We start from the raw sequence: 14,305 nt of genomic DNA, 5'->3' as shown, positions 1-14,305 counted from the left end.
AGATTGCACCTGTTGATCTCAGAGGTCTTTTCCAATCTGATAGATTTTGTGATTCTGTGAATCAGGTCTAGACAGAGGCTGGGAGGCTCAAGGGTGCTGTGGAGGGGGTCTTTGGGCTCAGCGTGCCTGGAGTTGGTTCAGTCAAGGTGTGGAAGGTGTGATGGAGGGGTGGGTGCTTGGGAGGGCTGGGGATCAGGATGGCAGTGGCCTGAGGAGGGAAGGAGCAATGGAGGGGCCTGGCCAGGATGGAAGAGAGCGTTCAGAGATTACTTGTGAAGAGTCTGGGAGCAGCTGTGGCTCTGAAAGGGCACTGGACAACCCAGCCAAGGTGTGAGGAGGCCACCCTGGGATTTGAATCCTTGCTATAGGAATTGAGGGAGCTAGAAGAGAGCTTGCTGAGATGGAAGGGCTAGTTTGTGATACACAGCCTTAAAGGGGAGTTCGATCATGGCAGAGAGATGCTGGTTGGTGTTCAGAGATGGCCAGGACAAAGTGCTCAGGGGCTGAAAGAAAACTGCCAGTTGGGTGGGATGGACAGTCTGGTGAGTCAGTGGGAAAATCCAGTCAGTGTTTGGCTGGCTGGGATAGTTTGCTGGGATGTTGTGTGCTCTGGGGTTTTCTGCCATGGGCTGGCAAGATGAGAGACAGTCTGGCTTGAAAAGAAGAAATAAGAATAAACTGTGGGAAAGACTGAAAGTGGAGTTTTGATGTTGATGAGAGAAGGAAAGGTCCCAGGGAGGAAAGAAGTGTTGGAAAAGATAAATAAATTGTTTGAGAGGTAGCAGCATGGATTGAAGGAAAAAAAAAACCTGGGTGTCTTGGGTAGAAGGCAATGCTGGCAGACAGATGAGGTGTTGAGAGTGTAGTGCAGTCTAAATTGAGGTTGGAGAAAGGTTGGATGATGGACCAGGGTCATCCAAGTGTTGGAAACAATTTGGGTTTAGATGCCAGAGCAGTTGGGGTAGGGCAGATGGGATGCTGGCAAAGTGCAGCAAGGACTGGAAGGAGGGGTTGAAACTATGGGTGAGGGGTGGTGAGAGAGAGCTGCCATGGATGTGGAGCCACTCATGAGGATGCTGCATGAAGAGAGAGCACAAGCAGAAGGAAATAACAATGGGGAAGGAGCTTTCCCAAGGGCAAAGCCTTATTTTGTCCATGAACCCTCTGGACACAAGCTGGATCCATGCAAGTAGAGGGATTCATGCATGGGAGGAGGTGTAAGCAAGAGCACCAAAGGCAGCTTCTCGTCTTCACTGGGTTAATTCTGGCTGCATCTCTACTGCTGGGCCACAGAAAAGGAGATTGAGATAAAGCCTGTGGGATCTGCTCTATTTTAGATGAGTTGGTGATGGGGCATGTCACACCAGGCACCAAAGCCATCACAGGATGGACATCTGCTGTAAAGATGAGGGGCAGCTGCCTCCAGCAGTGCAGTGCTTTGTGGGACACATTTGGCTTGCAGCTGCCAGATCTGCTCTTCTGCCTTGTGATGTCCTGATAAGCTGGTGTAGTCTGGGATCTGGCTGCTCTTATCCAGCACTTTGTGTGCAGAGAGGGTGGACTGGGTGTTCTCCAGTGTTCATGTTATTTGATACAACATTTTACTGCCTCTTTGTCTATTTTCCATTTCTTGGAATTGTTTTTTGAATTGTAGCCTCTCAGGCAGGGTGGGTGGCACTTTGGAGTGCCTGGTGGGCTGGCTGGACTGGGCAGAGGACTGGAGAGCAATGCACTATCTCTCTAGATTTCAACTTTCACCAAAACAGAATAATCATTTGTGGTAGAAACTCTGAAACAGCAGCAAATATATCCAAAGCAGCTATGGCAGCCTGGGGGTGTGGGTCAGCAGTCAGAAATCATCCAGACAGCTTGATGCAACAATTTACTGCATGTCATCTGAGCCGTAGTAGCTGCCCGTGAGCACGTTCTGGCCATGTCCTGATTGCACTGCAAAGTGCTTAAACTCCCCCCAACAACTGCTTGCTCCAACTCCAGCGATTAAGGGGGTTAATGCTGAGGTTTAAATTATTTCACTGTTCATCCAAGTGAGTAAGTACAGAGGAGAAGTGTCTTTTTCTGCAGAGCACACCAGCATTTCTCCCAGCTGTGGGGCAGGGGTGGTGGAAGGTCGTAGTTGGAGCACGGAGGGAAGGATGAGCCATAAAAGTGCAAAGCATGAGAGATGTGTAGTGCTGAAGTCTTTGGCACCGTTAAGCAGCATCTGCAGTGGGCTCATGGCAAGGGCAAAGGGAGGCTGCTACATGAAAGGATGTGCTGCTTTCCAAAGGTTAGGAAATGCTGTGTGAAGCAGAGCTTGTGGCTTCCTTGTCACTGTAATAACAATCTTTACCAAGAGACATGGTATGTTATTGATAGATGCTGGGGCCAGAGGATGGCCAGTGTTTTTCTAAAACCATTGATTGAAGATGACATCATTGTGTCAAAACCAGATTTGTCAAAGTGTGGCTCCGTTTTATAGCTGAGGAAACTGAGTCACAGAGTGTCTAGCTGACATAAGGCACATCTGGTGAAGAGGATAAAATACCAGCATAGCTAAATGCACAGTCAGGCATCTTTCTCCTGGTCTTGAGCTCATATTTTTAGAAAAACCATCATCTGTGTTTTGCCTGCTGTAGGTGTACCTCATACCTAGAAATTCTTTATTTTGTCCCTTGATCCTTGGCAGTATGGCTCTATTTAAAATGGCCCCATAAAAAAATGCTTTCAAGGATTTTAAGTGTCTCACTACTTTGGTTTTCAGTACAGTTCAATGTCATGTTTTTTGGTTTATTTTACTGATTGCTGAGAGGCTGATATGAAAAATCACCTGCAGATAGGAGAGTATACCAGTCACTGGCCAAGACTTTGAAGTTTTGAAACCAGACAGAGACTGCTGACATTGTCCAGTGCTGGGCATTGGCTCTTCTCTGCAAAGGGCAAAATACTTCTTTCAAACCTGCTGACACCAGAGGAGTTTGATTTTAATTATGAAAAGAGGATTCATGCTGGTATTGGTTTATGTATCAAACTGGAAAGTGCTGTGTGACCTCTTTGACAGAAAACTACATTAGTAGGTTTGAGCTGGAAAAACTCTGTAGGTGACTCGACTCCATTAAATTTTGGATTTCAATGCAGGAAAGAAAGTCTGCATTGAATGACACCATATGGTGGAGACATGCAGCAAGCAAATGATTTTTTGGGAGTTTTGCCAGAGTAAGAAGTATTGAATAAACTGTGCTCAATAGATTAATTTACTTCGGTTGTATTTTGAAAAAGAGTGGATGATTTTATGACCATTAGTGACATTTGCAGTTCTGCAGCCGAAGATAAAGGTAATCAGACGTCATTCTTCAGGGCACCAGCTAATCAGTGCAGTTGTCAGGAAGGACTCCCCTCCTCCAGCTCTGTGTGTGCAGGATTGCACCCTGGATGACAAATGTAGCCTCATATAACCAGTGTGCAAGGCAGGATATTTGGCTCAGCTAAGTCCCTCGTCCTTCCCTGTGTCAGCTCCTCTTGTGTGACTTTCTGAAATCATCACGTGTACCCTCTAAGTTACTCTTTTAAAATGGTGAACTGCTGCCATGTTGGTTTACTGAAAGTAAATAAATTGGTGCCCAGAGCTGTGCAAGGGGCTGTGCTGGCAGAGCACGGAGGTGCTCCCATGCCATGGAAATACAGTCTGTCTGGGGTGAGAGATAACCAACTGATACGAATAACTAGAATCCAAGACAGGTTTGAACTTGATATGTTTGCTGCCTAAACCTCATCAAGGATTGTAGGTGTGGCAGAGAAGGAATTAGCAGAAGAATCATGGACTGGTTTTATGGATATTTTGTATATCATTGTTATATAGTTTCTCCCAGGGTTGTAGGAAAGTCACCCAAGTTTGGGAATAAGGCTCAGCAGTGCTGGGGAGCTGTGGGGAGACAGGAGTTGTCATCTCAATGGCAAATGTGCTTGGCTGAGATGAGTCTTGAGGATAAATACAGGTGACTTGTGGTTGCAGTAGTGGAGAAGGGGGCACCTCTGCAGGGGTGTAGAGATGGGGGCGATGGTGTCGTAATGGCAGGCTGAGCTGCTGAGCTTTGTGCTGTATTGCATCTTAGTGAAGTGAATTGGTTCTACCTAAATATCCACATCTAGTAGATAAGCAATTGGTGGTGACTGAGGGTAGTTTTGTTTTGAACTCATTATCTGAGCCTTGTGGCTAATCAAGTTAAACAGAATACATTTACTTCTCTTTCCTAGTAAGAATCAACCATGCTTTGCAGCAGCTTGCGGGCCACGCTTTTTATCCATGCCCCGTGTGTCAAGCCCTCAGTACAAGGGAAAATTGTTCTTTCCATTATGGCTTTATATTGCCAATCTGATACAATATTTAAACAGATTATCTCAATGCTCTGTTTGTCCCAAACCAATTTTTGCTTTGGTCTGTAAAGTGAATCTCCTTTCAGTGGCTTCTGTGGTACAGGATGTAGTTACATGCATCAACTTGTTCAAGAGACCCGTATGCAGCATGGATTTAAAGCTGAATAAACCCACAAAACCCTTAGCTAGGACTATAAATGTCACTGTATTTTTATATATGTAGTATTTTTTTTTTTTTTTTTGAGAGAGAGAGAATAGGATTACTGCATGCAGCTATAATTGAAAGTCCTTTGATAATTTGGTGGGTATTTTAAACCTAGCGATGATATGCTTTCATAAAACCACACATCCCAGTTTCCTGAAGGCTGCTAATAAGATGGTTAGCTTTGCTTTCATGCTCGATGTGTTTATGAGTGCTCTTACCCATTAAGTTGCATCTCTGAATTTAATGCCCCACTCTGATTTCATAGTAATTGTCAGGAGTCTCTTTTTCTTACTGTATGTCCCCGCTCACTGTCTGGAAAATACAGTCTCCTCATTGCTGACCCCATCTGTCTGTCTCCTCATGGTGCTTGTAAAAAAAAACCCTTTCCACCAAGGACAAAAGTGTTTTTAAACAAGCCAATCTGATATAAGACATAGTTTGCTTAACCCAGAGGTGACCAAGAAGCGGTTGCTGGCTGACTGTGCCCAGCCTTGAGTTGCTCTGTCTGGCTGCCCTTCTCCAAAGGCTGCACACGCTGCCATGCTGTGCTGTTCATTATCTGAGCAGCATCTGCAGTTCCCTTCTCTGTTACAGATGCCGCAGTCTGCTTAGTTCTGTGCAGCTGACACGCTGCCCTTGCACTCCTGTGAGGCGTCTCTGTGGCTCCTCAGCCAGCTCACATCTACCCCGGCCTGCGAAAGACTTGTCCTGCTTCTCAGCCTGGACACTCCAGTGAGTTTGTGCCACTGGCCTGGCACTGGCCGTGCAGGCATCCTGGGAATCCTCCCTTCTCACTACTGACTGAGTTGCAGCATGAGACATTTGTTACCTGCCCTGCTTCAAAAATCTGCTACTCCTGTGTTGTTTCTGTGCATCATCTTTGCACCAGATCTTCCCATTTCGTGGCTTTCTACCTGATATCTCCCATCAAAAACAAGGTGTTGCTTCTGACTGTCCTCAGCCCGTTAGTTTCAGCATTGTGTTTGCCAGCAGAGGAGTGCTTGTCCATCAGTGTCCATCAGTGTGTGTGCAACAGGGGCTGCTTGTCCCACACAGTGGTGGCATGCAGCAGGAAACTCTGCTGAGTTATTTTTTCCAGTCTACTAGGCTGTCAGGAAATGCCTTCTGTCTTTCTAGCCAGTGTGTTCATAAGACCAATTAAAAAAAATTAAAAAGAAAAGAAATGAGAAACTCATCTGGGCATGGCTTTCTTGAGTTTTAAATCTTGCAGAGAATGCTGGATTCACATTTTAAGTACTATTTACAATAGTGACAGTCACAGGAACCATTATTATTATTTGGCTTTTGATTTAAGTTGTATATACAGACCATGTAACCTATGCTGGCAGCTACTGAAATAAAGTCCACTTCTCTATGTTGGCTTGCTTGTCTTCCAGCCTTTTAAATCAGCTTACTTTATACCTTAGAGAATACTTTTATTTCTATATATATCTCCTCTTCTATTGGCTACCCCTGATAATCCTGTGATCAGCCATGCAGCAGTGTCACTTGAGTAGAATATGGAACGATGCTGATCGTTTTCTCATAGGCTGTCACACTAGCCCAGAAATAGCATCCATCTACAATGGGAGAAGCTCTATTAACATTTACAACTGTTCCTCTTCCCGACCCTTGAGAATTGCTCCGTGGTAGATAAGCAATACTTTGTAATACATTTCTTTGCGTTCAGTATTTTGGAGTTGAATTCTGAAATATAAAGGCACCTAATCCTGATCTGCTCTGGGATACACTGCTCTGCTCTTAGCAAGTGGAGCTGTGAATAGGATTAGCATTTCAACAGCTTCTTTTTTTAACTGTGAGCAATAAACTAAAATAATAGGGCCTGATTCAGAGCTCTCCAAAGTCGGCAGTGGTGCTTTGGCTGATGTACATTGGCTTTGGGTCAGGCCCATAAGAATGGGAAATACAGTGTTTCCCTAGAAAGGAAGGAGAAGTGTGAATTTTAGAGTTCCTGCTCCTGTGGAGTCTATCCACACTGAGCTGAAATCCACGGATTTACAAGCCAACAGACACAACTGTAAATTTGACTGCAGGTGAAAAGAAAATGTGTTGTTAGTCATGCAGTTAAAACTTGTGCTTTTTAATGATGTCAAGGGCACTTAGGACATGCATATAAACAAGTAACCATTAGAGGTATTTTTGCTGCTGTTCCTTTTCTCTTCCCTTGGACATGTGGAAGTGCAGATGATCATTGGGGCAGAACATGGGTTGGGGACTGTGGCCGGGGAGATGAGCTGTTGGGCTGGCAGTGACTGGCTGTACCGAATGCAGCCCTTCAAATTCATTAGCCATGGGCCCATGGGTGAGAGCCAGCTGTGAGCATCTGGCCCTCAGGGCCCAGCACATGGTGTTATAGGCCTGTACACTTCAACTAAAAGCTGTTTGGGGATTTACTGTGCCTGTACTGAGCAGGCATGGCACCCTCTACCAAGCAGAGCCCATTTCTAATTCGCAGCTCTTGAGCAGGGCCTGGATTCCCAGTTTTTAACCTGCCTATCACCTGTGAAATAGGCGACACCTTGAGCCTGCTTATTGGGCAGTAAGGCTGCAGTTTTGCTGTTGCTAGCGCAAGCTCTGAATTTCTGAACCTCAGCTTTCCACAGTGCTTTTTAAAAGCACAGCTACAGTGGCAATCCTGCAGCTTTCTACAGATACCTTTCAAACCCAGTTTTACTGAGTTCCTTCTCTCCTCCCTGTCACATCGCACATGTATTTTGAGCTGTAGCTGGTAATTTAACAGAAACCCAATAAATTACTCTGAAATCAAAAATGCTTACAGGGGTGGATCAGATGTCACATGCATTTGAATCTCAGCGTTACTAAAAGCTTTAGCATCACGACCTGTAGTGCGGAGTCCTTTCCAAAGCGCTCCCACCTGGGAGCAGTGAAGTGAGCAGTCGGAAGCAGCATTTGCTGAATGGCTGAGGTTGGGAGTGGGCAGAAGGACGCTGCTGGGGACGGGGACTGTGTTGCAGAGGTGACAGTTGTACTGCGACGTGCAGCTCTTTATCTTGAGGACAAGTTTCTGATAGCCGCGATCTGGAGGAGATCGGGAGCAACCTTCAAGGCTCGAATAGTCCTTGGCTCTCAGCAGGAATATTTAGAGGGTTTAGTTCCTCATAGCAACAAAGCACTTCAAGACATTTAACTGATTACACCCTTGCAGGTCGACAAGAAGCATTGTTTCTATTTTGCTATTGGGAGAACAAAAAGGCTTGAAATATGGGCCCCATGGGCTCAGTTTTCTGCTGATATTTGAACTTTCTTCCTGGCTCTTGGTCTTAGTGGGCTTCAACAAGGGAATTGTCTGAGAGAGATGGAACAGGAATGCTGAGGGCTACAGAAGGGGCTGTAGGTGTATTTCTTTCCTGGATTTTCTCAGGCAAATTAGTAGCAAGAGCACCTGTGTCCGCAGGCAGGGTCTCAGTGTGACGTGTGCTGCTTGGGCTCTGAGGAGGGGTCCCTGACATGCAGGGGCTGCAGAGCAGCGTGGCAGTGTGCCCAAAGACACCCAGGCATTTCTGGTGTCACAGCCTACTCCTGTGACCTTGGCTGCAACTGTCCCTCTCCTGTGGTGTGGGCTGGGCAGTGAGAGGCAGGTGGAAGTGGGGTGATTTGCATCTCTTGGTTACATGCCAGGATCCAGAATATTTTTCCAGCGATTTTAGAGAGGTGCTGGTCTCTGACTGGTGGCACTGACAAAAGCTTGGGTGTGCTGCTGTAAGGTTCATGCTTTTAAATGAGCTGACCTGCATATTCTGTTTCCTAATCCTGAGTGATACTGTCAGCTCAGAGAGCTGAGCCTGGCTAATGACTGGAATCCACTGTGCTTTTCTTAGCGAGGATGTGTGGTGATCTGAGATAGTTGTTAAGTGCTACATCCTGAGAATCAGAACTGCACGTGCCCCATGGGTTTGGCATGTTTTAGACAGATAAACGAGATTTGAGATGACCAGGGAGTTACTATGAGAAGAACCAATGTCAGGTACATAGTAACCTGCAGTTATGTAGGAGGCAAATCAAATTAATGTGGTTTTCCCTCTGATAAAGGTATTGAAGAGCTTGCAAGGACTTGGTCTGCAGCTTCTGCAGAGGGTGTGCATAAGCACTGTCTCCCTGGCACAGGGAATGTCAAACAGCTGTGTGACAAGAGCAGTGCAGCCAGCAGGGCACCCCACTGTGTGACATTTGTGCTGTCTGAGACCTTGTTGATATTCTGAGATGGAAGAAAATAGGGGCAAAGGGAGGAGTAGGAAATGAAATGGGAATAGGGACTGCAGAAAGGTATTCAGGGTGCCATGACCAGACAGAATCCATTTCAAGAGAGGAGGACATGACATAGTGGGGGATGAGTTGGGGTAGAGAAATAACAGCTATGGTCTCTCTTGCATTTAGGGTTTGCTGTCAATCCTGCGCAAACTAAAAAGCACCCCAGACCAGGAGGTGAGAATCCTGCTCTTGGGACTGGATAATGCAGGCAAGACCACACTCCTGAAACAGCTGGCATCAGAGGACATCAGCCACATCACCCCAACACAGGTGAGGAAGGCCTTTGCCTCTTGAGTCTCACTGTGGTCTCACCTGCCACGTTATACAAAACACTAATGATTCATCAGAGTCTTTCAGTAAGAAGGGGAGCAACTGGAGCCTGGTGCACCGTTAAGTTTGTGTCTTTTCTGCCTAAGAGGAGGTTTCCTGAAGGAGCCAGAGAGCTTCAGGCCAGATTGGTCAGGTAGTGCAAAAGTGGATGAGTGCTGTGGAGTTCTACAAAAGGCTTTGAGTTATGCTAGGGTTGCATGGATGAGACTTTGTTCCCATTGTCCTTGCCAAACAGGGGACACGTACACTGGATGCTGCAGTACTGGACAAACCCTTGTCTCTTTGCATCTTTCACCCAACGAGCTCCAAGGGTTCTGCATATGCCGGGGCTCCTCCCTAATGTCTCTCATGCCCTTTTGTTGAGCTTTGGGGTTGGAGGAGAGGGATGGCTCCCATCAGAAGCACTGCAGCATTGCTCCAGAGGAGGTTGCTAGAGAGCTATGGGAGATGCCTCCCCCCACCGTGTAGCTGCCTCCCAAAGCTCCCAGCCCCGGCACCCTAATTCCAAGCCTTGGTCCCCTGGGTGGTGTGGCAGCACATTGCCAGCCCACGCCACATCCTGTTTTTCTACTTGAATGCACTTTCAGTTGGTGCTCTAATTGATGAAATGGACCCTTCAGACGTGCAGCTGTTGCTTTTTTAAGCCCAGCATTAGCTGTGTCGTGTCGAATTGAGCTGAGACCTCTGGCTTCATATTAGTTGTGACTGTCTACTCAGCTTTCACAAGCTCAATCCTGCTTCTCACAGTGCCCTTGTTTTCTCCTTATCTGCAGCCCTCCCACCTCTTCCTGCACCCACCCTGCTGAGCCCTTTCAGGGCACTAACTGCATCATATGTCTCCATAGCCATGACAGCATCAACCCTTGACCCAAGAACAGTGACAAACTGATGGTTTAGTGGCTGCTTTTGCTGGTGCCTCTCCCACAGCTGATCCATCTCTGTGGCTGCCCAGCCCATCTCACTGCACATTGCATGCATGGGATATATAAGGTGTTAACGTCTGGCTACGAACATGCTCCAGCCATTCAGGTTTATGCTCTATATGGCTTTGTTTCTGCTCTTTCCAGGGCTTCAACATCAAAAGTGTACAGTCTCAAGGCTTCAAACTGAACGTATGGGACATAGGCGGACAGAGGAAGATCAGACCATACTGGAGGAACTATTTTGAAAACACTGATATCCTTGTGAGTATTGGCTACAGCTGAATGCTGTGTTCATGCAATGGCTTTCCAAGGTCTCAGCCAGAAATTCAGAAACAAGTAATGTAATGTCCCAGCCCTCAGCAACACCATTGCCATTGTAACAGGAGTTATTCTGAGCTAAATGGCAAGATTGGTTGAGTGCAGTAAGAAAAATACAGTTATGTTTGCAGAAATCATTCAGTTGCATGTTTTTACTTTCACAGGATGGTGCTGTTTATAGCCAGTGCCTTTCCTCTCATCTCAGTCTCTTTCAAATGAAGGAACATTAATAACTTGTACTTTACCCATCTATAGCTCCTTTCACTGGAGACTCTGAAGGCCTGTCGTGGGCATTAGTGACTTAAGCATCATGTGTAGAGGTAGGTCAGTATGGTGCCCTTGTTTTATAGGTGGGGAAACTGAGGCATAAGAATTAAATGCTCTGTCTAGCATTAGATAGGAAAGCTTCTGACCGAAGGACACAGAAACACCCCTTGTCTTTTCTTTTGCTCCTTTAATCATAAAACTGTCTTTTAATGGTTTTGACAACTTAGCTGTAATTACCTTACAATTAGCTATAGATGACCACAATTATATTTACAGCAGCAGGACCTTTGTTTTTCCATGCCAGAGCACATTGCCCTGGGACCCTCCAGGTGCTGTCTTGGCTAGTTTCAGAGATTACCTCTAGCATGCACCAGGATGAAGGCAGACTGGGGGCTGCAGGCCTCTCTCTGCCCCAAGCAATATTGCCTGTGGGAACAGAGAAAAGCCAAGGTCTGCAGGCTCCCATGGGAAAGTGGGAAGCTCTCAGAAAGATGCCATTCCTCCCTCCTCTCACACACATACTCAGTAATGTGTCAGGAGCTTCAGTGCACTTGCAGGGAAGGATCAGTGCAACTAGGAATAGGACTCCGTTCACCAAGGCTCATGTTCAGTTGCTGAAAGGCCTGGCTGTTCCTGCAGGCTTAGAAAACATTGTCTAAATGAAGCTGTTATTTAAATGTGACTAATAAACCCTTGATACTCTCTTTTGCCAATCTTCGTTTTTGAGCCTTAATTTGGAATCTAAAGTTTGGGGACAGCCACCACTGCATAAACCCAGTTGATTGCTTTTGCAGGGAGGAACTGTGGAGTTTTCCATGAGATAAGATCTGGGTTTGAGAAATGAGCAGGACACACTCTGCTCCTCTGTGGCTGTTGAGGACAAAGACATGGTGTGGCTGTGAGGTGACTGTGCCCACTGAGCCCAGGCTCTGGCACCGTGTGTGGTGGAGAGGCAGTAAGTGTGCAGATCAAGGTCAGCCCTGCAAAGCAGCAGTGTTGGGATCTCTGCCTGCTGTGGCAGGTGCTCAGGCTGCAGAGGCTGTGCAACCACAAAACAATATCTGGAAGACTCTGTTGGCAAAGACAATGAGTTAAACTGGCCTGTGGGCTTCCACCCTTCCCAGTGTGTGCTGCATGGGAGGTGCAGAAATAAAGGTGAATTTGAAGAGTGAAGGAGATGAAAGTAGTTGTTTTCCCTGCCCCTCTCTCACCCCAGTTAAATCAATATACAGAGAAACCCCTTCTTTTCATATGAGAAAGAGAATGGGTGGATAGAAACAGAATTAGTTTGGGGGAAGCAGCAGTGTGAATTCAGAGAAATAGCTGGTGCACAGATGGACTTGAGTTCCTCTAGCTGCACTTCCAGTCCCAGACTAGGAGATGTTGGTGTGTTGGGGCAGAGCTTTGCTATTTCCATACACACCAAAACTGGGATCACACATATGCTGATGGCTCACCGTCTTTTGCCAGTCCTCACCCCTGTTTTAGCCAGTAATTTTACCCTCTAACAAAACTGGTGCAGATTGTGCATTTATAAATTGAGCCAGCTTAGTCCTCATGCTATTTCTTCATCTAGTCCCACCACTTGCAATTTCTGCCCAACCCATTTACTCCAGGTTGTGTTTTGGCTTGTTTCTCGGAGGAGGTACCCAGCTTTACAGGAATTTCTTTCTCAAATCTCCATTCTCCAACATGGTGTTCAAATTGGCAAACTATGTTACCGAGCACCACAGCCAAAACCAGCCTCTTGTGTGGCCTTGGCCATGAAAGGAAGTTGGATGTGAGATACACTACAGTTCCCAGGACCCCATGCTTCTCTCTTCTCCTAAACTGCATTGCATAAAACAGAAAGGACCCTCTAAAGAGTATTAAAAAGCAGGAAGTAATTACAAATTCAAATCCATGCAGGTGCCTTTGAATGAGAGCTTGGTCTTGCATCACACACCTGTGATATTTGGAAGCTTAACGCAGGCAAATAAGGTGTGGATATCTGGCTGATTGCATATTCAGACAGGCACCTGCAGCTATTTGGCACAGTGCTTGCTGGTTTGGAAGTAGGCACTCGGCACATACTTTACTTTCTCTGTGCTGTGCTTTTGTGGCTTTTGCCCCAAGCACTGTTGTCTCTAGTTCCCATCTTGCAAAACAGCTCCCTAGTGAGGAATGAGTGGTGCAGGAGAAAGCCTGGCTGGATGGGACCCAGAGCTATTCCTTCTCCGTTGGAGAAGCACCGTAATATGGAAGGCGCCGCTTTCCAGTTCACGAGCAGCACTCAACCATTGCGTTCATGTGTTGTGGACTTCCCCAGAGATGTCCAGAGGGAGGACAGATGGCAGTCCAGTCTCGCCCCAGAACACAACTGCCAGCCCTGCAGCTCCTTCCTTTCTTTTGGTCTGTGTTTCCTACCCTAAATGGGATGCATAGGGGTGGATGCTCGGTAGGGGCGGGGAGGACGTGTGTAGCTGATCCAGCATTGGTGCACGTGCTTGGGATCACATTGCAGGGAGAGGCCTGTGTGTCACTCCGTGCCCACGGGCTGGTCCCCATCACGTGGCAGCGGGTGCGTGCTCTGCTGGTGCATCCCCACGCAGCTGCGTCCAGCCCTGCCGCGTGTCCCCCGGCCTCTGTCAGTGCACATCAGCCCCCGAGTGATCTGCAGAGCGGCTGGGAGGTTGCCGGGTTACCTCCTCAGCCCTCGCATACAGATTCTCCTGCTGCGTGTTTGGTCCCATTTCAAACAACTCAAATGCTGCTCATTAATGGAGTGCCTATAGTTTAATAGATATTGCTCCTAGAGATCTTTCCTCCCCCTACTATTTGGTCGAAATTATCCTGGAAGCATGGAGTCCTATGCTGAGACTGCCTGCAAGGATGCCATTTATCTTGATGGCAGGGTGCTGTGCTCATCTATTCCCTGAAAACCAGGCTGACACTTGTTCCCTGTAAGCCACCAAAGAGCATGCAGATGACATGCTAGCAGCTTCAATCACTACTGATGGGGAATGGCAGTGACTGGAAGCAAAATGCTCAGTGTTTGTCACCAGTCCTGTCCCTGTTTGCTATCCCAGCATCCTTCTTCAAAAACCTTCATGCATCAAGCAATGAAAAAGGAATACCGGTCTATTGTTGCCTGCATGCTGTACTGAGGTTCTTCATTTTTTTGATGGTAGCTGAAGATGGAGTCTTGCAAGCTGAATCCAGCCCTCATACCCAACCACCCTCTCCAGGAGGCTGCAGTAGGATTGCCTGATGGCGACTAACTGAATGTCCCCAACACATTCCTGTGTCCCCTGAGTGCCATTGTGTGCCTTGGTGGCTTATTGAGGAGGTGATGCTAGAGGGCAGCATGGCACAGTCACACCAGGCCAGTGTTTGTACACTTCGTTGGGGTGAAAGGCCATGTCTGGCTCCCCACGTTTTGCCCTCCTATGCTCAGCTTCAGCTTGTAACAGTAAGTTTGAAACAATACAGCAGTCTCCTGTTCTCTTCAGATATGTATGCTATGGAGATAGTGACAGCATCCCCAGTACTGCTGCCAGCTCCTTTCTGATTCTACTCATACGGCTGTCCACTTCCCCAGCATTAAAAGAGGTGGTTCCTC

The 14,305-nt window shown here is 47.0% G+C and overlaps 1 protein-coding gene across 1 annotated transcript in view; it reads left to right on the top strand.

The window, feature by feature from the left end:
• The window catches only part of ARL3 (ARF like GTPase 3), a 28,692-nt gene that overhangs the window by 1,163 nt on the left and 13,224 nt on the right, over window positions 1-14,305 (top strand). The window contains exons 2-3 of the mRNA XM_083866125.1: window positions 8,993-9,136; window positions 10,264-10,380. Of these exons, the coding sequence (XP_083722251.1) occupies window positions 8,993-9,136; window positions 10,264-10,380 (261 nt within the window). The remainder of the gene's footprint in view (window positions 1-8,992; window positions 9,137-10,263; window positions 10,381-14,305) is intronic.

Source organism: Zosterops lateralis, assembly GCF_965231275.1.
Source record: "Zosterops lateralis genome assembly, chromosome: 8".
NCBI lineage: Eukaryota > Metazoa > Chordata > Aves > Passeriformes > Zosteropidae > Zosterops > Zosterops lateralis.
This window is presented reverse-complemented; position numbering and strand designations above follow the sequence as displayed.